This window comes from Paroedura picta, chromosome 5, assembly GCF_049243985.1.
Source record: "Paroedura picta isolate Pp20150507F chromosome 5, Ppicta_v3.0, whole genome shotgun sequence".
Taxonomy (NCBI): domain Eukaryota; kingdom Metazoa; phylum Chordata; class Lepidosauria; order Squamata; family Gekkonidae; genus Paroedura; species Paroedura picta.
This window is the reverse complement of record NC_135373.1, coordinates 93,301,878-93,325,468: the sequence shown is the minus strand read 5'-3', so window position 1 is coordinate 93,325,468 and position 23,591 is coordinate 93,301,878. Positions and strand designations below refer to the sequence as shown.

The 23,591-nt window shown below is 40.7% G+C and overlaps 1 protein-coding gene across 8 annotated transcripts in view; it reads right to left on the bottom strand.

Moving 5' to 3' along the window:
• Positions 1-11,511: 11,511 nt before the first annotated feature.
• VEZT (vezatin, adherens junctions transmembrane protein) overlaps positions 11,512-23,591 on the bottom strand; it is a 43,801-nt gene continuing 31,721 nt past the window's right edge. For all 8 annotated transcript variants that reach the window (XM_077339081.1, XM_077339082.1, XM_077339083.1 and 5 more), the window contains 3 exons: positions 21,682-21,782; positions 19,824-20,031; positions 11,512-18,515 (listed from right to left, as the gene is read on the bottom strand). In XM_077339081.1, coding sequence (XP_077195196.1) covers positions 17,956-18,515; positions 19,824-20,031; positions 21,682-21,782 — 869 coding nt within the window. In that variant the 3' untranslated portion in view covers positions 11,512-17,955. The remainder of the gene's footprint in view (positions 18,516-19,823; positions 20,032-21,681; positions 21,783-23,591) is intronic.

Genomic DNA, 23,591 nt, shown 5'->3' with positions numbered 1-23,591 from the left:
TCATGCTGCTATAATTATTCGATCTGATAGGTAATAATTATGTGATTTTATGTCAGAACTTTGTAACTGTACTGCTGCTCATATATATTATATTATTGCTTATATGCCAATAAAGGCTACTTGACTAAAAAATATGTATCCCAATTTTGATCCTGTCTTTTAAATATAGTTTTAAATAATTTTTAAAAATAATTTACAATGAATATAGAATAATGAGGTCTATTATTATATATATATATTAAATATAAATTATATTTGTATAGATTCCCTTTGATGAAGCCTACATGGTGAAGTACGTAGGGACTTTGTAAAATAAATCTATTTCTTATTACCTGGCATTTTTTCTTTTTGTTTTGCAATCCAAGGTAACCCAGAAAATCTCATAGTAGAATAAGTATTTGAACCTGAGTCTTCTGTATCCAAACACTGTAATCACCATACCATATTGGACTGGTTACATGAAATGGGCATTTATTTATTTTAAAACATCCTGTGATTTTTTTACATTTCTTCCAATACATCAGCCAGTTAAAAAACAAGAAATATGTCCACATTTTAAACATGCAAACATAACCATAATATAGTCTTCCTATAAAAACACAAAAACACTGTGTGGTTTTTAAAACAGAAGTCCGTGGGCTGAATAGGCTGGATCCAGCAGTGCTGTCGGTGAAAGGGCTTGGCAAATGTGATTTTTTGCTCCATTCCCCTCTTCCACCCAATAGGCCCTTCTCAACTCCAGAAAGTTGATTCCCAGAGTTGTCAGACCCATATGGAATAACAGTCACATATAGGGAGGGAGATGCTGGGGGAAAGAGGAAGGGGGCAAAACTGCAAGTGCAGCTCTCCTGAAGAGTCCCTTGGTTGTAGTTTTTATTTACTTAAGGCCAGGCTCAATGAGATGTGGGCACTACATCTCTTTATAATTTTTAAAATAACAGCCTTGGGGATTCCAAAACTGAACAGAAGTGTGGTGCAGGAGGAAGGGGATTGGTTGTTATTCAGTACTGTTGTACTGAACAGTACTGTTGACTCTGGTGCTGGAGAAGACTTGCGAGTCCCTTGGACTGCAAGGCGAACAAACCGGTCAGTCCTAGAGGAGATCAGCCCAGACTGCTCCTTAGAAGGCCAGATCCTGAAGATGAAACTCAAATACTTTGGCCACCTCATGAGAAGGAAGGACTCCCTGGAGAAGAGCCTAATTCTGGGAGCGATCGAGGGCAAAAGAAGAAGGGGACGACAGAGAATGAGGTGGCTGGATGGAGTCACTGAAGCAGTCGGTGCGACCTTAAATGGACTCTGGGGAATGGTAGAGGGCAGGAAGGCCTGGAGGATCATTGTCCATGGGGTCGCGATGGGTCGGACACGACTTTGCACCTAACAACAACAACTGTTGTTATATTACATTGTTAAATAAGTTTTATATTGTTTCACTGTTAAATAAGTTTTATATTGAACATTCATTGTACTGTACTGCATATGAGAAATGTAAACCACCCTGAGCCGAAATGGAGGGTGGTATGTATAAATGGATGGATGGATGGATGGATGGATGGATGGATGGATGGGTAATCCCCTGTGTAATTTTCCTGGTGTTAATTGCTCCCACTTTAACCCCCAGTTTCTGTTTGGCTTGATTGCAGAAATAGGTACTTATTTTCCCTGTAGGGACAAATAGCAGTTTGGGGTGTGGTGATGTAATTTCTGTCAGAAAAAGGGTGTAGTGAGAAAGGGGTAAAACCTTCCTTCAGCAGTTAACGTTCCTCCCACAGTTAAAATGAGATTACTTACCTTTCTGGACTCCAGTTGCTATCACATGCAATGAGCCTTGGCTAGCCAGCATCTTTATGGCTGGGGCCCCTCCCTTTTCCACCCCCTCTAATCTCATTGGCTATTTGGGAGGGGTATGTTAATAAGACCAAATATGATAATATCCCCAATAAATTATGAGTATGATTTACATTGAGCCTGTAGCACTTGGCAAAACCATTGGAAGAGTAGTTTTTATTTATCCCGTGCTATGGCCCAGATCAGATATACCATCCTCCAGAAATGCATAGTTAGGTTAAAAAAATCATGTCACATAATCAAGTCTGAACATAAGTTCTTTGGTCCTGAGAGGGATGTCTGAGGGCAGTAGGACCCTTCCTATTCAAGTTTCCCTGGCCCATCCCTGCAGTTCTGAAATGTGCAGGGGGGGGGGAGAGAGACTTCTTGACTTCGCAGGCTTTATTGTCTTTATATGACAACACCTGTCTCCTTTCCACTGTTGCTTAAGTAATTGTTGCTAAGTAACAAAGATAGCATTCAGGGAGTGGCACTAAAATGTTCTCTACCTTCCCTCATTCATGTTTGATCATGCCCTTCCTACTGTTAGCTCAGAGTGGCATGCATTGTTCTTCCATACCCAGAGATGAAGATTGGGCTGAAAGTGAGTGGCTCACAGTTACTACGAAAGCTTCCTGGCAGAATAGAGATTTGAACTTGGGTTCTGCTGAATCTCTGAGCTGTGATGGTATCTTATCTACATGCCTGGAGTTTGAGCCCTTTGGGAAGAAAAAGGATTAACACACAGTATGTTGAAGCTGGAAAGGAATGTGAACAAAGTAGTGATGCAAGCACCCAGAGAGGCCAATGCATAGCAGACATGGAGAAACCAAGGAGTTTGAACCAGCAGTTCAGCAGCAGTCCTTTCTATCCTTTGAAAAACTGAAGCCCTCAGGGACTGATAACCATGTGGGTCAAGGGAGGGGGAAGGAATGAAATTACCCTATTCCCCCTCTTCTGTCAATGCAGCTGCATTGACAGGAAAGGCAGGAGGGGTGATTTCACCCTCTTCCTCCCTTCTTAGTCTAGTTCCACAGCCCAGATGGCGATGAGATATATGAGTCATATGTTCCTAGGAATAAATTTTCCTGGGGTCGGAAAGGGTGGCTGTGAGGGGAGTAAGGGAACAATCTATGATGTTCCAGGGATAGTCCTTTGTATTATAGCTATGAGAATGGTCCAGTAAGGAAGGAAGAAAGGGGTCCAGGACTAAGTGTAGGAGCAGAGGCAGCAGATGTCAGGGACTGTGGTAATGCGGAATGGAGGAAGAGGTCAGCTTAAAGGAAATGGAGGCCGAGAGAAGAGGAGCTTGAACGAGGTCAACGGAGGTTAGGAACACTGGAAGAAACAGAGGCAAGGAAATGAGGAGTGGGCACAGGCTTAAAGATATGGACAAAGATGGGGTACTGGATAGGATCAAAAGGACTAAAAGCCAAAGAGAGCATTGACCAAGTAGAAGGAAAATGGTTTGAAATTCTTTAGAAAACTGCTGCTACTGCTGCCCACGTATCTTCTGGTCTTGTCCATAGGCTCTTTGTTACATGTTATTCCATTGCATGTGTCAATTCTTTTCCTATTCTGTGCATGTTTTGCTCCTTCTAGTGGTTGCTTTGATTTTTCATCACTGTGTCACTGGTTTGTTCCCATGCACTTTAAAACTGCAGGAAAATAAACTGATGATACAGAGATGAAATATCAAAGGACCACTAAATGGAAAACTTGAAATCTGGCTTTGCCATATTCTTGTATTCAGAATCTGATATTAGATTTCAGTGAACAAATGCTGGGATTTCATTAGTATTTGTCACCTTTTAACATGTATTTAGAGTCAACATGTCTGTGATACAAGGGATTTGTAACATGTCAAGTTCTCTGGGAAACCTGGGACTTGTAGTTCCGGAGAGCAGGGACAGGGTATCTTTAAAAATGATTAAGCAGTTCTCAAAACCACTATTTATAGCAGTCTTTCTCAACCAAGGTTTTGTGAAACCCTAGGATTTCTTGATGGCCCTGGAAGGGATTCCCAAATGGGTGGGAGCTAATTCATTTTAAATATTTTTTAAAAATCGGTTAAACATTTATCGGGTGATATAGTCATATATAGTCATGTCAACCTACCCACCCCCAATGATGGGCCTGGAGGGTGTTGCAAGGGGAGGGGCTGCATTTGGGTGTGTATACAGCTGAGCTTCCTAATTATAATCTGCATGATTGGGCAGGGGTGGTTTAAGAATTTGCAGGGCCTGTAGCACCAGAGCTAGTTTGCAAGGCTCCAGCAGAGTATAATTGCAGGGAAAGCACCCAGACCGGAGGGGCCCCCCACAGTGGAAAGTGGTGTCACTCCAAGTGTTTTCCACTCCAAGAGGGAAAAGGCGAAGGAGAGACTATGGCTCTGATCCATGGGGGGGGGGGGGAGAGGCATCATGCGGGGCCTCTGGATAAACTGGCCCTGCAATCGCACCACTTCTGGGGTTTCTCAAAGCCTGAAGAACATATCAGAGGTTTCTCAGCAGTAAAAAAGTTGAGAAAGGCTGGTTTACAGAATAATCTGAAGACACATGATACAGTCTAATTACTGAAACTAGGGGAAGATGGGCTTTGCATGTGCCTGAAAGAGAAAATTCTAGAGCAGCCTTTCTCAAGGCTCATTAGGTTGTATGTACAAGTCAGAGGGAAACAAAAGAAAGAGAAAGATATATTGACATTGCCTTTTCGACTCAGCTGGAAAGCAGAGACTTTATTTAGAAGATCAGGCAAGTATAAGTTTAGGGAAACATTCCTGGTAAAAAATTCCAACTTTTCTCTGTGCTTCCTTATATTTATTCTCACGGCAGTGAAAACTCGTGGTGACCGCACATACCATTGTCCTTTGAAGAACAATGCTGGGAGCCGAAGGGAAGATATGCCAGTGTAGTAGTCATCAGATTTCTTGCATTACAGATCTGGAGTATGATCGAATTTTCCAGAATAAATCACTGTAGTTTGTGTGACATCTTCATTGAGGGTGATAGGTTATGATCTTAGCTCAGATAGGCCAGCTCTACCGGACAATGAATAAGGAGTATGCTCTGTGCAGAGGTCTTTCTGGTATTGCTGTCTAATCAGCATTTTGCCTTGCTATTCTCCATTTGAAACTATGTAACAAGCTTCTGTCCACTAATTATGAAGAGTCAAGAAACTGGTTTTCTGTCCCTCAGCATTTCAGAAGACAAAGAACTAGCAGCCTGCCATGTAGTCCATTCCGAAGAGAGTTTACATCTTCTACCCCCATTAACTTCAATAGACTTAGAACTGTCTCTGGCCTTAAGGATCTTGAGTGGAACACGTCACAATATCTGTGGATGCTTGAAAGATTTGGCTGTCATACTTGATATTTTTTTATTGTTTGATTTCACTAATTCACTAGGACATTTTATTCTCACAGTATATATTTCCCCTTAATAAGCTTTATTTCTGATTTCACTCTACCCAGATTCTCAGTAGTCTTTACAAGCTTGTATTTATTTATTTATAATTATATTTGCATACTGCCACTCACATTAGTCTCAAGGCGGTTTACAGATGTTGATAAAAACACAATAAAATCCCCTAACAGTACCCTTACAAAATATAGCAGTCACTAGTCAGATTAGAACCTTTTGTTAAGCTGGGTGCAACCGGAGCTCCTTTGGCATAGTAGTGAAAGGCCAAAGAAAAAAGGTGTCTTCATTGTAGTGAGGTCAATTTACTGTACATTTGCACCATATTGGAAAGTAGAAAGTGCATTCATACTGACATATGTCTAGAGTACACATGACTTTCTGACCACACACTGACATCCTGACATCACTGGCAGTCTTCAAGCAGCGGCTGGTCAGATACTTATCAAGGATGCTTAGGCTGATTCTGCATTGACTAGATGGCCTTTGTGGTTCCTTCCAACTCTGATTCTATGCCCAACAGTTTGTAAAAAGCCATAAAGAATTTCCTAGTTCAAAAGTATCTTAGGTAGGGATTTTATGTCTCTTAAAGTACAAAGAAATACAGTAGCTGGTACTTGTTTTTTTTCTTCTTTATGAAAACTGACTTCAATATAATTTATTTAAGATTAGGATATAAAAGATTTCCTGTTTGGTCTAGATTCAAACAAATAGGAATGACACTCTGTTGTTTTGAAAGGAGGAATGCACCAGAGGGACAATCTGATAATTAGGATTTCCCTCACTAAGTTAAATGTGCTTGGGACAGTTGCCAGTCTAAGCAGCAAAGAGCCAACTAATCCAATCCTTTTAATGTGAACTTGTTCAATGGGAACATTATGCTCTGACAATTGATAAAGTAAGATTGCTGACAAATTCCTATAATGACCCTTCCTTTGTTACTGTAGGGTCACTGGAAGTCTTCTCACCTGTTGAAATATGACATCAACTTAGCAGATGAGTTTACAGATCACTGTGGTACATTATTTGCACATTGTTCAGTTAAGGATACACATAGTAAATTTCCACAAATGGAAGAGGTTTCTGGCAGCAGAGTGGGATTGCTTGCTTTCCCTCCCTGCTCACACTGCAGTCCAAAATGACCACTGAAACACACCTCAGGCTGATTTGAATGGCCTCTGCTGGTTCAAGAATGTTGCCTTTTTTGGTCACATTTGTGTCCATTTGCTGTCCTGAGTTGAGACTGCCGTATTTGCCCTATGTGAACTACATAATGGGATTAAAGGTAAAGGTATCCCCTGTGCAAGCACTGGGTCATGTCCGACTCTTGGGGTGACACCATCTAGTGTTTTCATGGCAGACTCAATACGGGGTGGTTTGCCAGTGCCTTCCCCAATCATTACCGTTTACCCCCCAGCAAGCTGGGTACTCATTTTACCAACCTCGGAAGGATGGAAGGCTGAGTCAACCTTGAGCCGGCTGCTGGGATTGAACTCCCAACCTCATGGGCAGAGCTTTCAAACTGCCTTTCTGCTGCTTTACCACTCTGCGCCAAAAGAGGCTCTTACAGAAGGGGATGATTAACATGTAATTTTATCTGGTACATTGGAGGTCCTAACGGTATTTGGCAATTTATTTATTTATTGCCATTTATTTATTGCCATTGAATTACAGCTGACTTATGGCAAACCTGTGGGCTTTGGAAAACAAATGTGCTCTGGGATTTCTGAGCCTTCGGGGAGGGCGGTATATAAATCTAAATAAATAAATAAATACAGAGATTGTTTGCCATTGCCTGCCTCTGAGTCACGAGCTTCATATTCCTTGGTGGCTTTCCCATCCAAATACTATCCAGGGCCAACCTTGCTTGGCTTTGTGAATATGACAAAATCCAGTTTCTAGGTCAGGCCATGCTAAAATAGGAACTAGTCTTTGTAATACTAGTTTGTTCTTAGGCCTTATGCTATTGCTGCTGGTATTATGAGGACAAAGTAGGTATCTAGGCTTGTTTCAGGGCCTCTGTCCCTGTTACATACTCTAGTATGTTTTGCTGAGGGGATGTTGTCAGGACAGCACTACCATCCAAGAAAAACATTGTTGTCCAGGAAGGCTACAAATATATTGCAGTGGTTTCTGCTGGAAGCTGCAGGCAACAAGTGGAATTCTGTTCCTTGATTTAATTTGTGTGATAGGTACACATTTCCAGTGTAAAACTTAAAAGGAATTGGAACAAATGCAGCTGTACCAAGGGGCTTCACAATGTTGTTGTTGTTGTTAGGTGCGAAGTCGTGTCTGACCCATCGCGACCCCATGGACAATGATCCTCCAGGCCTTCCTGTCCTCTACCATTCCCCGGAGTCCATTTAAGTTTGCACTATCTCCTTCAGTGACTCCATCCAGCCACCTCATTCTCTGTCGTCCCCTTCTTCTTTTGCCCTCAATCACTCCCAGCATTAGGCTTTTCTCCAGGGAGTCCTTCCTTCTCATGAGGTGGCCAAAGTATTTGAGTTTCATATTAAGGATCTGGCCTTCTAAGGAGCAGTCGGGGTTGCAATAATAAGCAGCCCCGACTGATCCTTGTACTGCAATAATAAGGACCTGTAAATTCTAAATTCACCCAGCAGAGGGTGCCTGATTCATCTATATTTAGACAACTATACAATGAAACCTTCCATTTTGAACCACTGCAGCCACTTCTTCAGCCATGTTTTAGTTATTTTAAGTATCTTGGGAGTTAGTCTGTTCCCAGTTCAAGCCAAATTGGAAATGCATTTATTCTACAGAGCTGAACAAATAATTTTTGTAATGTATTGTGTTCCAATAACAATCAGTTCTATTTGTTCAACCTCTATACCAGTTATTCAGTACATATTAACTATAAAAAATCATATTAGGATTGGATGAAAATAATGTTTCTAGCATGAGACCATAATTGAAGTATTTCATATGCAGTTAAACCAAAGATACTTTCCAATTCTATGCATATTCTTCAGCCCTTTGGAGCTGGGCAAGTTGAGAGGAAATGCCAGGAGCTAGCGATTCCCGTCCCTTCACCCCTCCCATGATGCCTCCTGCCAAATGGCTGTTTCAAACAACCAGTCTAGTCACACTGCCATCAGAGCCCAGGAAGGTGAAAAGTAGGCCCTCTGGCTCCTTCTGCACAAGGGCACTCAAAGCACATGGGAGCAAGCTGCTTGTCTTTTGGGGGTGGGGAAGCCGTGCAGAAGTGACCACTATTGAGTAAAGCAGAGTTATCTTGTAATTCCATCCTGGGAGTGAGTTGTGCTGTCTCTATGCAAAGGTATTGTATGCTTTTGGTATTGCCTTCTGACCCATTTAAAATTGACAATATGGCAACCAGCCAAAATTAAGTTATAGGCATCTGTAAATCTTGAGAATAATATGTCTATTGGTTATAATTTCTGCCAGTAACCTAAGATTCCCCCCCCCCCCATCAATTTAAGGTGGCTTTTCCTCTCCATATACATCACAGTTTGGTATCTGTTCTGGCAGATATACACTGGTGGAAAGTTGCTCTTTGCCAACTACATTTCCAATGGATAAAGCAGATCAGATAAAGACCTTCAAAACTAAATTGAGCTAACCAGGAGTAACTACAATAGATACAATTTACTCACTGATTATAGATTCAGGCTGGAGGACCTGCAGGACTTGGCAGAGCCATCTCAATTTTCCCTCCCGTTTCCTCTGTTCCTCCCCTAAAAGCCCTACAGCCTCTCCAATTTTCCTTCTACTCTCTCTCCTTCCCACTCAACAGCCTGCCTGCACTATCTTGTAGGTATATTTATTTTATAAAGCCTTTGTAAGGTCAAGGCTATTTTTCTAGGCTCTTCTGTGCGTTGCTCTGCAAGTATATTGAAATTTTTCTGCTAGCATATTGAAATTTTAACTTTTTTGCCTCATCTTTGAAGTATTTTATTAAGAGAAAAAATATAACACATACCCTGTGATTAGGTTAACAAGTTTCTTAACATATTTTCTGGGACAACCTTGCCCCTTTCAGCATAGTGAAAATGCAGAAGAAACTGGAAATAGTCTCTTGTGGCCATGTTATGCCATCTTCAAATGAATCACTTTGTTAACACTTATACCAACAGGCAGCTCAAGGCTAAGCTTTGGAAAGAAATCAGTTGATCATATCACAGACATATTAGAGAAAAGGAGGAAATCCTTTTCAGTCCCTTTCACTTAGGGCTGCTTCACCTTGTATGTTGATTGGATTAAGGTTTCTAGACACTTGTATGTATTCTAGAATCTAAGCATTTGCTATGTAAAGCATTGCTGTGCACACACAGTGAATGGGCTTTTCTGTGATTATAACAGGAGCCATGTGGGTGAAAGGGAAATCATATGCCTTATCACAATCACCCTCCCACAGCTAGTTGTGGTGGGGAGACACATACAGCTACCCATCTAATAGTGCTAATTTGTACAATACAGTGCTTCTATCTTTCCTTTTGACAGTATGTGCTCTGGGATTTCTGTGCTTGGAACTTTATTCCCAGGCATATGTAGACCCATCTTACTTTGAGACCACAGAACATGGGAAGAAAAATCGTAAGCTTCTCTTCTATTTTTACAACTAGAAACAACCTTGGGGAGCTACTATATATCTCATTGAGGAAATTTATATGTAGCCCATTTGTTCAGTAACTTTATCTAACAGGGCAAATATTAGTTCCCTTTCACTGTTTCATGTTGGAAACCAGCATAAGGGAGACTGAAGCCTATTCCATGTGCAGCAATCTTGAACTGAACTTGGCCCACATGTGCCTGGGAAGTTCTGAGCATTGAACTTCCAATGCATACCTGATCAAAAGAAATGGGGTGGACAAATGAGAGACATTAGGACCTTACAGTAAGTGTGAATTTCACCAGAGATGCAGCTGCCAGTTCTAGGGTTGAAATCATGGATTACATCCCTTCAAATCAAATTCCTCCCCTTTCTCCAAGTCACAGGCTTTAAAAAGTGCCATAGGACCCAGATCACATATCTCCTACAGAGAGCCTTCAGCTGTATGAATTGGTTGGAGCTGGGTTACAAGAGGCAATTTCTACCAAATACTAGTATCTGATCAGTCCTGTAGGGGAAATCCTAAAGGAGAAAATAAAATTGCATAACTGGGAGAAGACTTCTATGAAATTAGGGTCTCCATTACAAAAATGAAAAGAATTTCAAATGGGTACAGAAACCACTGAGCTCTAAGGAGCCAGAGATGCAGCCTTTTTATTTACTCTTCTTTACAAGCAGCCTCTATAACTCAATTCAGACATGATGAATAGACCATGGTTAGTCTGTTATGAGAACAAACCTCTGAAACCTGGCACACATGCATGACACCTCTGCCCTTCCCACCACTGCTTAGTTATTGAATATTCCCTGACACCAGGACAACCCGAGTTCATCATCATTCAAGCCATTTATCCATGGTTTAAAAGTATGGTTTATTGGCACAAGAACCAACTGCAGTTCTGGTCTGCCAGAATCAAATGTATGACAAACAAGGTCTTAAATATCTGAATTGCACCCGTGTGAAGGGAAAAAACACAAACCTGAGAATGGCTGAGGCTTTTTCTTATATGAATGAAGGAGATCCATCTGTATATCAAACCACCTGTGGAAATACACTGCCTTAGTAGAAAACATAACCATTAGGGATCTTTCCGTTAGAAATGCCATTGTAGTATTGCTTGTCATTTAGACATTTAGATTTAGAAAATCTTTACAAACCTCCCATTCTCAAGGTCTTAATGTTTTCTGTCTTGCCCATTAATATTTAAATAATTAGCCCTGAATGCTGGTGTTAAGGCACTAAATTCATGTAAAACCTGCTCTGTGCTTTTGTCAAAGACTGCCCTTAATTATCTGTTCGAAAACATTTGAAATAAACAGGAACTTAGAACATATTCCCATGAGAAAGCAAATTGGTGGTCCCATACAATTTGATCACCTTTCATAGTCATACTTTGCTAGTTAAAAGCTTAGCTTTATCCCTATTTGTTCAATGCGAACTCCAGCATGGTATCAAGATTTGAACCTACATACACTAGCATATTGAGCCAGATACTGGTTACAAATAAAATACTCTGGAGTAAACAGATGAGGAGTAAATCAATATAATGCTCAAAAATCGGTATAACCACAGCAGAAAGACTGGGTAAATATAGGTTTTAATGAGGAGGAGGAGAAATTCAGAAAGTATAAAAGTACAGAGTTTAATAAGTCAAGCATCCAAAGAATAGAGAGATTCAGAAATGGGAAAGAAGTTTTATTACACAAGAAGTTACCAGCTCAAAAATCACAATCTCAAATCTTCATGTGTATGAGTACATTCTTGTTAATACAGGAGACGTGATTCCTTACATAGGAAAGACTGATAATATAATGCCTCAGTCAAAGAATATTTGTATTTGTAAGAACTGTGAGAATATATCAGACATTCAAACTTACCTGCAAAAATCAACAAACTTACCAACAGCAAATCAAGCAAACAGATTTAATTAAAATGCTCCAGTGATTTGTTTTTGATGACAAATATCTATTCCCTGATTACCAGTTAAAATAAACCATTCTGCTTCCAACACCATCGGTGTTGACATAGCTAGACTCTGGACTCCATTCCTGGGTATCAGCATCAATAGTAGCTGAGGTTGAGATTGCCCGAGAGTCACATACAGGTAAGAATGTCTCCTAAGCAGGATTTCAATGTTCACAGTAAAACTTCAAGAGACAGAGAACTGTCTTCCTGCAGCGATCAAAGTGAAGCTGTATTCATGACAAATTTTCAGAGACTTTAGGATGATACTGTGGGGCGCTGGTCTTTGTTCTGCATAAAAGATCCGTCTGTACAGAGCCTGCAATACTGAATTCAGAAGGAAGTATCTATCCCAGACTCTTTTGAATATTCCAAAACTCAACAGGTGTCTGGGGCATAACTTCTCCATAAGCCACCTGAGGCAAAACCATTCTTTATATACCTTTCTTTCCACATTACCCCTATTCTCCTTCAGCTTCCTTAGCTGATGCTCACTCCTCTTCAATTAAACTTGGAGCTATTCCTTTAAGGTGACAAATTAATCTCTTGGCAGAGGCATTACTAACAGGCTCCCTTGTTTGATTGCTGCAGAGTCATTAAGATCTTAATGTGAATCACTAAAGGTGTCTCAGGGAACTACTGCTTGAGGGGGAAATACATATTACTTGAGGCATATGGACAGGAGTAACCAGTGTTCTTTAGTAAAATGCTTGCTATAGTAAGCCAGTACTGTATACCAGTAGTCCCCAACCTTTTTATCACCGGGGACCACTCAATGCCGGGCACCACTTAACACCTTTTACTGAGGCCCGGTGGAGGGGGGGTAGTTTACTCCTCTACTCTTAACCACTGCCCTAGCGCTCCCTGATCGCTATGGTAATGTTTAAACATCCCTTCAAAATAAGATACAGACACACCACAACAATGAAGTGTGTTGTAAAAGGCTGGGGGGATGAAGTAAAGGGCCGGGGGGGGGGGGAGAAGGCGTCCTTCGGGGCCCACCTCCAATTAGTCGAAGGACCACATGTGGTCTGCAGCCCACAGGTTGGGGATCGCTACTGTATACTGCAGAAACTAACGACTGCCAAAATAATGTAACAAGAAATTGATCTTCACAGGAAAGTAAAGTTATACACAAGTATCTGTGTTTATGGACCAAACCTGCAGGGCTGATAAAGCAGATCTATTTGCCTCCTCCCATTTTACAGTGAAGTGGACTAAAAATATCTAGTTCCATAACAGAGAAACACAGGTCTTCTAGGTAGTATGGACACTGATTGCAAAAAGAGGAGGAACAGATGTAAGCAAAAACTGGTTATCAAGCAGTGAACTATTAGATTTAAGAGTGATTCAAGCTGAAATGAAAGAATATAAGGACAGTATAGTATAAAACAACATTTAGTTGAAAGCTGTATTCTGGAGAACAAACAAACAAAAAACCTTTACAAAATATGTTTTAATGTGCCTTATGGGGCATTCATTCAGATTGACTGTTGCAGTGACTTCAACAGAAGCATGAATTTGATGAAGCTTAGGTAAATTATAAAAAATACTGCTATATTAATTTGTATTGTTTAGCATATATGAAGTAATCAGGTTAAATGTATCCCCAGGTTTTAGACCAGCAAAACTGTCTTGTAGTTCCCAGGTATAGTTACCATACTAACCTTCTGTACAGGGCTGCTGTAAAATTTACCAAGATAATCCAAGTGAAATCCTTTGAGCATTTGTCAGTACTCCGATTCTAATAATCCTGCTTCTGCATAGTATTTATGTAGAGCAGAAAGCACCCATTTAATCCAACTTGAATATTGTAGTATAGTTAAGGTATTTAATGTTCATTCTAAATATTGACTTTTAATGTTTTAAAGTTTTAATATTGTTTTACTAATGGCAGATTTCTAACCTCCTGTACTACTTTTCATTACTATAAGCTGCCATCATTTATAAGTGAATTTTGGTCTAAGCAACCATAAAATAAAGATTGATATTAGTTCTGCTGATCCTCTTGCATATTTATGTATCTTATGCTTCCAGGGCTCCCAGCCCACTAGAATGATGGAAGAACTCTTCTTACAAGGAACCTTAGTGAACCATTGTGGGGGTGGGGCTGTTTTAGCACTTGCTCTAACCTGCTAAACAGTCAGTCCCAGGCATGGAGCAGTAGCATAGGGTCAGCTAACTGCTGACCAATGATGATCAATGGTTGGGAGAGATTCAAATGAGTAGCCGTGTTGGTCTGAAGTAGCACAATAAAATCAGAGTCCAGTAGCACCTTTAAGACCAACAAAGATTGATTCAAGGCATGAGCTTTAGAGTGCAAGCACTCTTCTTCAGACTAAGAACTGACCATCAAACAGTTGGAATATATAAGTTGGGAGATGTATGACATTTTTTTCCCCATTGCTTGGAAGTATTTGGATAAGAATGAACTGTCACTACAGATGCAGTGCAGAATAAATTGCTTTGTTTTACTGGGTGGTGAGGCCTCCTTGATTGGTGACCTGTAGGGCAGCTGCCATCAGAGTATGAAGCACATTTGTTCAAGGAGATAGAATTACTACATATCTGAAGATAGCTTTGACCTAAAGGGTTCTGTGTACAAGAACTAAAACCTGACATCAAAAAGCTCCTTTGAAATGTTGCAGAATACATAGCACGTGTGGATTTTTGGCCCAGGCTGGGAGCCTCTCAACCTCATTTGCCCATGTAAGAAAATGAAAAGGCCTTTGTACCCAACAGCTTTTCACTGCTTGCCTCAGATTTCTTCATCTTCTGTTGCAAGTGGGAAAAATACTTGAAAATAACATAAACAAGAAAGCAATATTAAAAGTTAGGAAGCTGATTTGTGTTAATGAAACCCTTTTTTCTGAAGTCAATGACGCTCATGGCGAGATGGAGTGGATTCATATAATTCAACAAAGGTTCAAAGGTTCTTATTTGGTATGCTGGACCAACAAATACTACTAAACACTGCATTCTAGCTTGAAACGCAGGTTGCTGCACTTGAGCATTGCAAAGACAGTTAACACTTAAACTTAAGAACTCTAAAGTATCTTTTTCATGTCTGAATGTTATGCACAGGAGATGAAGACTTTTCTTTCCCAGCAAGAAATTTGACTGCCTCCTTTTCCTTTGTTTCCCTAACCTGTTTCATGCATGAATGTGTGGGAAATTTTGCTAGAATATGAGCAAGGGAGGAATAAGGGGAGGGGGAATGTGTGTGCGTATTAAACATAAAAGTTAATAAACCTGAGTAACGTGCATATTCTACAACTTTTAAAAGATCAATTCCCAAGTTTGGTTCCTTAACAAAGTGTGCTGGAACTATAAGGCAGCTATTGAGTAATGGGACTTCTTAAAAATCAAAATCAAATGGCAAAGATACTGGAACTATTTGGCATTTTGACTATCACTTCATCAAATGTACATGTTCATTCTTTGTGCTAGCTACTGGATCTGAATAAATACTGCATTAAAAAAGGGTCAGAGATAATTGACATGTTTTGACAAAGCAGCTTATTAAAAATTATCATTACATGCTTCCTTTGAAAAGTCAGCTAAAGCCTCCTGAGAGATCGATAAACATATCTTTCACACATACAAGGACTGATGGCTCCAAGATCTGAGAAATGTTTTTCAATTCCAATTTAACATTTTTCACTTCTCCCATTATTTAATTCACAAAGTTTGATGCTTTATTCAAGACGTTTTCCTAGTTTACTTCTACAAATATATTTCAGAGGGTTACTTTTAGCTCAGAATGAAACCCACAAAATTCACTCGATAGGGCAAAGGATCTTTCAATATATTCAAGAATTCTGTAAGTATTAGATATCAAAACAGCTTAATCACGGCCAACAGCTCTTCTGACCTATGCTTAACTTCAGGGAAAAGCCGCAAAGTTCCTTATACCAAATGTGGGTGAGACATAGATGGCTGCCTGCTCAGAAATCCAATTTTTAAAATGAACATTAATAATACAGTTAATACATTTTGAGTAGATCAGCTAGTGCATCCTGGGATTCTTGCAAGAAATGCTAGAATAGATGAGGTTTACCATGAAACTGCAGGGCCCTGGGGATGGTGGTAGACAGGCAGTTCCAATATGCGAACTGGCTTAAAGAGGACCAAGCACAATTTGTCATGAGCTCATTTAATGTATTTACGTTAATATCACTGGAGAGCTTAGTAGTTGCTGACATTGCTTATTATTGAGATTATTGCTCTAGTGAAAGCTATTTTAAAATGGAAAGCTATCTCCATTTTATACAACCTTCAGCTTTAGGCTATAGCTCTTGTTATTGTGTTAGCAAACAGGAACACATCATTCAGCAGAAATATTTCCATCAAGATTCTGGCAATGTTTCCCTGCCAATTTTAAAATAAAAGAAAATAATTAGACATATGGCTAGGCTGCTATTGTACTGAAGCATACTGTTTACTAGTTGTACCCTATCAAAGGTGCCGCTCTGGTGCTGGCCCTATTTGAATAGAGGCAGTGGTAACCATCAAGCAACTGCTAGGCACAGACTGGCTGCCAGGACACAAATCTGAACTCTCAGTAATCCTTGTGCTGTTTTTTCCTTTCTTCAGAACTGCTATTTTAAAAGTGCCTTTTCCCTCTTATGTCCATATGTATTGGATTAAATAAGTTACCCCTATCGAGATATCGAGTGCAAGATTTGTCTTAATCATGACTAACCCCAAATACATCAACATTAATGCATCAAATTATGATACACACATTACTAGTACAGTAAGCTGAAGTATGAAAGTTTGCCATCTTCATAGTAAAAGAACATTCCTCCTTAATATAATGTTGGTTCACTTTTCCATGATTCTCACATGCTTTCAGGTAAGCTGGATTTACAAATGTCTCAAATGGCCTTAATAAATCAGCTAGGGCTGCCACATTTTCAGAAAATATATCTAACAAAATAAATGTTAATTCCTGAGAAAGTCCAGTCTTCAGGTCACTGTGAATTTCATGTCTGTTTATTTTTCCATTTGACTTCTGGTACCTCTTACCACAGAGCTGATTGTTTCCCTTAAAGTATTTGCTAGGTTTCCTGAAACCTCCTTTAGAATAGGAAAAGGTTGACTTGAATCCATAGCCCACAGGGCACACACTGAAGACAACTGCAGTCAAATTTTGTATTTTGGAATTTCTTTGTAAACCATCCTCAAAAGAGGTTTGGTTGAGACCAAGGTATAAATATTTAAAATAAATAAATGCTTAATGTAAATGTACATTTCACATGCTGCAGCAAGTAATGCTGCATCTTGTGTGGCACCAGCTCCCAGAAGAGTCAACTGAAGCAATTGTTCTTTAATGATGGAGGGAGAGATCAAGAGGTGGGAAAACTAGACCAGACTAAAAATTAAACAACAGAACAAGAATATGAGTTACCCAATAAAAAAATTAAGTAAAAACTGAAACTGAAAGGTCACTAAGTACCAGTGACTTTGTCCTGAAGAAGCAAAATATTTTTTTCATCCACTGTAGGACATTAATAGAAACAAATACCAGAGGGCGGATCTGATTGATATTCTTTGTAACCCTTTGCTAGCAAACCCTATATTAGTGTAGACTGGCATTCCAAGACATACCTTCTGTGGCTTTCCTTTTTAAAAATGTAAAAACATTCCTTTTTTTAGGCTGTCAAACTACTGAACCAGCATGAACAACAAAAGCCCCTATTATTGATACCGAACAAATTACAGACAAAGTTAAGCTGATAGGGCGACATACATGATATCATTTATAGTCTTGTAAAAGAACAGCTTCAAGAAGTTTTACATTTCCTATTCCTATTAAAGTCAGTACTTGGGAAATGACAAAGACGATTTGCTCTTCCAGTTAGGAAGAAAAACTTTGTTATATAAATAAATAATTAAAAGAAATTCCACATAGTCACCCATGACACATGTAAGAACCATACTACATACCTTGAGCTTGGTTTATACTTGCATGTGTAGATATTACTAAAGACTAGTAAAGTCAAATTGATATCACAATTTTAAAAAGCACAAATAGTAGCTCATCTTTGCTATTCAGTATTTTCAAATTATGAATCTCTCTGCATGTGCTGCTTTAGTTATCTCATTAGCCTTCAGTAATATTCAAACAGGCAAGGTTCAGGTACAATCTATAAACCTTCATTGTCAACATACTGTACTTCACTTTTTTCTTGTTTTACAAAGTCTTTGCTCTCCTGTATTTCCTCCTCCTCCTCATCTCCAAATGTCTGTTCTTGCATGGTTGTAAATGTAAGTGAACGGGCAGCAACCTGTGCTGCTAGACCTGATGTGAAATTGAAATTTGTTGATATATGGAGCTGTGCCAACCTTTGTTTCATGGAGGACTTTAATATCTCTGTCTCAGGTGGTTGCAGCACATTCGCTCCATCCACACCAGATGGCTCGGATTCTTCTCCCTCTCCATTGCACTGGTAACATGTTCTTTTTTCAAATACTGGTGAGTCACCGTTAGCAGTAATGCCTTCTTTACTCACTCCTGGCCCATCAGATAAGTATTCCGTCCTACCTTCCTCAGCATCAGTGACATGTGATTTTGGATTGGAGACTGTGTCTTCTACACTATCCTCTTTTATGTTGTAGTCTGGCTTGCCAGAGTCTGAATTTTTAAGCAATACCAAAATATCCATCGGTTCTTCTAGCTGTACGGTAGGCAAGGGTTTCACTGCAGCTTAAAAAAAAGGGGGAGGGGGGAGAATGAAATTACAATTCACACAATTCAACATAACCTACTACATCATGAGGAACTTCATGATTTAAAACAGGGGTAGTCACCCTGTGGTCCTCCAGATATTAATGGACTACAATTCCCATGAGCCCCTGCCATCTGGAGGACCACAGGGTGACTACCCCTGATTTAAAGTATATAAGTTTTGTATTTTCTGCACAGAATGCTGGATATGTTAGATAACATCCTATGTAGCTTCTTAAATGTATAAAGCATATAAATAAAGAAAGAATATGATAAAGAGTATTACAAATGGAAATTAAAATAAAACTAGTTATTATTTGACCACACATTTGAACTGCTTCCCTTCACATTTTTCCTTCACTTGTAAGATAACTTGTAAGATGACCTAGAAGGTCACGGGTAACGTCTTGTAATCTATTTCAGAATCAGTGGAAGGAAGGAAAGAACATAATGACAAAGAATAGCAGAGTCTTTACTGCTATCAGCAAAGCTGCTTATTCAAATATGTCCGTTTTCTTCGTAGATGCAAGAATACTAAAAGTAACCCCCAAGTTCTGATAACAACAGTCAAGCAGTATCCAATGAGGTGTTTTCCCCACATCTAGGTTAAGTGCTATGGTATTAATCCATAAAATTCTTATTAATCTGCAGTTTGGATTTTGTTCTTATTGTTCCTCTTTGGTCTTTGTTAATTTTGTATTTTCCAAAACATATTGTACAAAGCAGAGGAACGAAAATCAGGAAATTGAAAATGCCAGGCCTCAAGCCAACACTAAAGTGTTTTAAGTAAGAAATTATATACAATAACCAACCTGCTAAATTTCCCACAACTGTAAAATACATGCATTTATTTCCATTACATCAATATTTATGATAATTAGTTTAAAGCAAAATGACCTGTCCTCTTATCCATGTATCTTCCATTATTATTAACATTTCCACAGTTTTCCAAACTTTCTGTATCTATTCTCATAATAATACCACTTAAAAACAGTCAGAAGATATAAAAATCATAAGCTATTAGATTGTGTTGTCTCTAGAACAAAATGCAAAGCTTATTTGAAATACACACACAATCCCCTTGTGTTCAACTTGCCTAGGAGCTTTTCTCTATCCTTAGGGCACAAAAATCTTCTCTCTTCCTCTTAGCTGAAGAGAAATACTGTTAAGCATGTCAGCTTAAGACCACAAGTGTTCTAAAATGACCAAAGCTGGTCATAACAAACGCTACTTGTCAAAAGATGGATACATAAAGGATTTCCCAAGTATAATAAAAATAATGCTTACCATGGTCACTAAATAGGAGTTGCTTCCATTTCTGCCTTTCTACCTCTGAAGCTTTAAATCCCAACACAGATTTTAGTTCCTGTAGCACTCTCTTGGATTCCTCTCTTTCACGCTTTTGTCTCTCTCTGTCTTCCAGGGAAAAGTAATAAAAGTCATCTCTCTTAAACTCGCTGTCTATATCTGTATCATCAACATATGCTTCAAGTTCCTGAGGAAAAAGGCAACAAACATCCTGTTGGATCTGCTTCCTACTCAAGCCCTACAAGATCGTGATATCCCTGATCTCCAGTGGTTGTCACCATAATTGCTGTACATTTTTATGAGCTTCATTCCAATACTTCTAAAGTTCCCTCTCTTTGAGAACCTGCGTACTTTAAAAAGTTCCAGCTATTCTGTATATGTAAAGTACATATAATTAAAAATGGGTTGGAGGGTCATTCCACAAAGGAAAGTGACCTCTGCTTAGAGAAGTGTCTTCTGCTGTGCCAGACAATGAATGATAAACAGTGAGCTAAATCCAAATGTATAATTCCACATTTATTTAACAGCATTTATAATTTGCCTTTCTTAAAGAAGACTTAAGACACCTACACATTCCAGAGAGAGTGGCAGGGGAATGCATTTTTTTCTGACAAAAGATTCAACAGAAGGGGGAAAGGATACAAGAATCACTAAACTTGCTATTTGGACAATAACAGAATTCCAGTCCTTTCAAACATGTCCTTCAATCATCCTGCTAAATATTAATTTTACATTAACATAAAAATGTGTGATTTACTCCTCAACCTGAATTACTTCAGCAGGTTGTAGAGCACTGTCCTCCCTCTTCATACCAAAAGTTCATTGCACAGCAAAAACTAGCATGCCAAAGAGAGGGCTTTTAGCAGTACAGTTTCACAAAGCAATTGCTTGAAATGAAAAACTGAAGACCTATTTTAAATACTTGGTTTTACGTGCACAAAATATGTCAACACAACATTAACTTTAGACATCATTTATTCAGGCCTTCCATTTCATTATTGCTAATAAATGCCCACTTAAAAATGGATTTTGAAAAGGGTGGCAGGTGGGAGGGTGCCCATGGAGTGCTTGTGGTGCTGCAGAGCACAGCTGGCAGCCTTTCCCACTCCATGGTGACCAGGAGGCCCAGGTATGCGGTGGCCCAGCATATCATGAGCTATCATGATCAGCGCTGCACTGGTGGTGGAGTGCAGTCGGCAGCCAGGAGGCTTTTGAGCATGGTGACCCATGGGGCTGAGCTGCCAGGGCTGGCTGGCCTCCCTGTTCCCTCATTGGTTTAACGTCTGCTGGCGCTTCCTCCTCCAAAGTACCTGAAAGTGGCATGGAGGAGGGCGGGGACGGGAGGCCTGCAACTGGCTCTCAGGGAGTTTCCTCTCCCTACTGAGGGTGTATCCCCCCACTGAGAGCCAATTCGGTAGTGCGTGCATCGTCCACTCACAACCTGGACATTATCATGGCTACAAATGGGATTTTAAAAAAAACGGACTCTGTCCTATCCAAAGTCATGCATATAGGAATTATTAAATTAAACTAAACATTAAATCCATTTTATTTATTTATCAGGGCTGGAAATCTGGAGCAAACACTGGCAGGGGCTCATGGGAACTGTAATCCATGGCCACTGGCAGGGGCTGATGGGAATTGCAGTCCATGGACATCTGGAGGGCCGCAGTTTGACTACCCCTGATGTGTGTACTATAGAGTCTATGAATAATTACTTATTTAACTGTTCCAAAATAAATGGGTCTTTACTTGACTGTTGCATAAGGAGATATGTCAAAGAGTATTCAGACATCAAATCTAAAGATCATTCTTTCGAGACAATATAGGATTTTACCTGCTCTTCAGGAATTGGGTCTTTGTCCTCTATATGTACAGTAGGCTGTTGTGATGGTATCATGGTGCAATGTTTGTTCTCACTTGATACTTCAGGTTTCTCTAGAAAATGATAAAAAGGAGTCAGTTTTGTAGTAAAACAGCCACTGCAGGTAGCAAAACTTCTCTGTATTAGGATACATTAATTAGATTTCATTTGTTAGAAGATACTTCAAAGAGATACAATTGTACTATATTAAAAATGACTTTATACCAGGAGCCCCAGTTAATATGGATAAAATCTAACACATGGACCTAACATTTGTAACGGGAAACAGTCTTCCTCAAAGTACTTCCTGCACAACATGAATTAGGATACTTTTCAGCTTGGTAATCGCCTGGGCCAAATAAGACTTTAAAAGGTGAGCAGATCGTGGATTCCTGACTGGTGGAGTTTTCAAGCTCTTTGCTCAACTTTCTTTTCCCCATTCATAAGCAAAATGACAGTTTGCAGATAGGAGTGTTCCTATACGAATAAAAAGAAGAGTTGGTTCTTATATGCCGCTTTTCTCTACCCAAAGGAGTCTCAAAGCGGCTAACAGTCTCCTTCACTTTCCTCTCCCCACAACAGACACCCTGTGAGGTGGGTGAGGCTGATAGAGCTCTGATATTACTGCTTGATCAGAACAGCTTTATCAGTGCTGTGGCAAGCCCACCGTCACCCAGCTGGTTGCATGTGGGGGACCACGGAATCAAACCCAGCTCACCAGAACAGAAGTCCGCACAGCTAACCACTACACCAAGCTGGCTCTCCTACGCATCTTCCAAATATCTCTATTGCAGTCTGCTTCTTACTCTGATGATTTCCTGCCCCATTCTGTTCTGCCTCCTTGTCAGATCTCACTCATCACATATTATTTCAACAAAGATTATTCTGGTGTGTGGCAGTAGTACCTGTATCCTTGAGAGTAAACCTCACAATAACTATGCTGTGACTTCTAAGGCTGCAATCACATGCAGAGTTACTTGGAAATAAGGTCAGTCAGTGCTACTCACTTGCAAGTATCTTTAAACCGCCTGTGGGCGCCACGGACTAAATAAAAGGCTAAGGAGTTCTAGGGCGGGATGTGTCCGTGATGAGGAAGGGTCCGGAGTGGACCCTTCCTCCGTACAGACAATCGGAGGGACCAATTGGCAGGCGCGCAGCGCCTGCCGATTGGTCCCTCCGATTCCCAGCCCCAGCAATTGCGAGCCGCGCTGTGCGCGGCTCGCAGTTGCTTCCTTTGCCGCTGGCCTGACGCGTCGGAGGCGCTTTGCCGCAAGGGAGCCCCTGGCAGCCTGACGCGGTGAGAGGCGCAAAGCGCCTCTCGCCGCATCAGGCCGCCGCCTGAGGGAGCCCCCGACAGTCGTGCTCTGCGCGGCTGCCGGAGGCTCCCTGCCCCGCGGCCTGACACGCTGAGAGGCGCAAAGCGCCTCTCGCCGCGTCAGGCCGCCGCCGGGGGCTTCCTTGCGGCCAGCCTAACCTCTCGGAGGCGCTTCGCGTTCGCAGCCGCTTGCAAGCCACTTCACTGGCCTCTGGTTCCGGCAAGACGCTGGATGCTGCATGTGGCTGGATGCCACGAAAAAATGCCGCCGAGGAAATCGCTGGCCCCACCAGGAGGCTGCTTGCCCGCCGCCTCTGCAGCCCGCCCTGGCCTTCTGCCCACCCCAGGACCACGCCCGCGCCGTTAACAGACAGGAGCTGCGCGAAGCCGGTGAGTGGCCCTGGGGTTCTGTCTCGCCTTGGGAGGGAGGGGCGCCGGCCCGCATTTGGGGGGGGGGGAAAGGTGGGTGGGTGAGAGCGTGTCCCTAACCCTTCCCCCTTCTCCCCTTTCAAAGCCCATTTTTATAAATGGGCTTTGAAACTAGTTAATATGTATAAAATCAGAATTA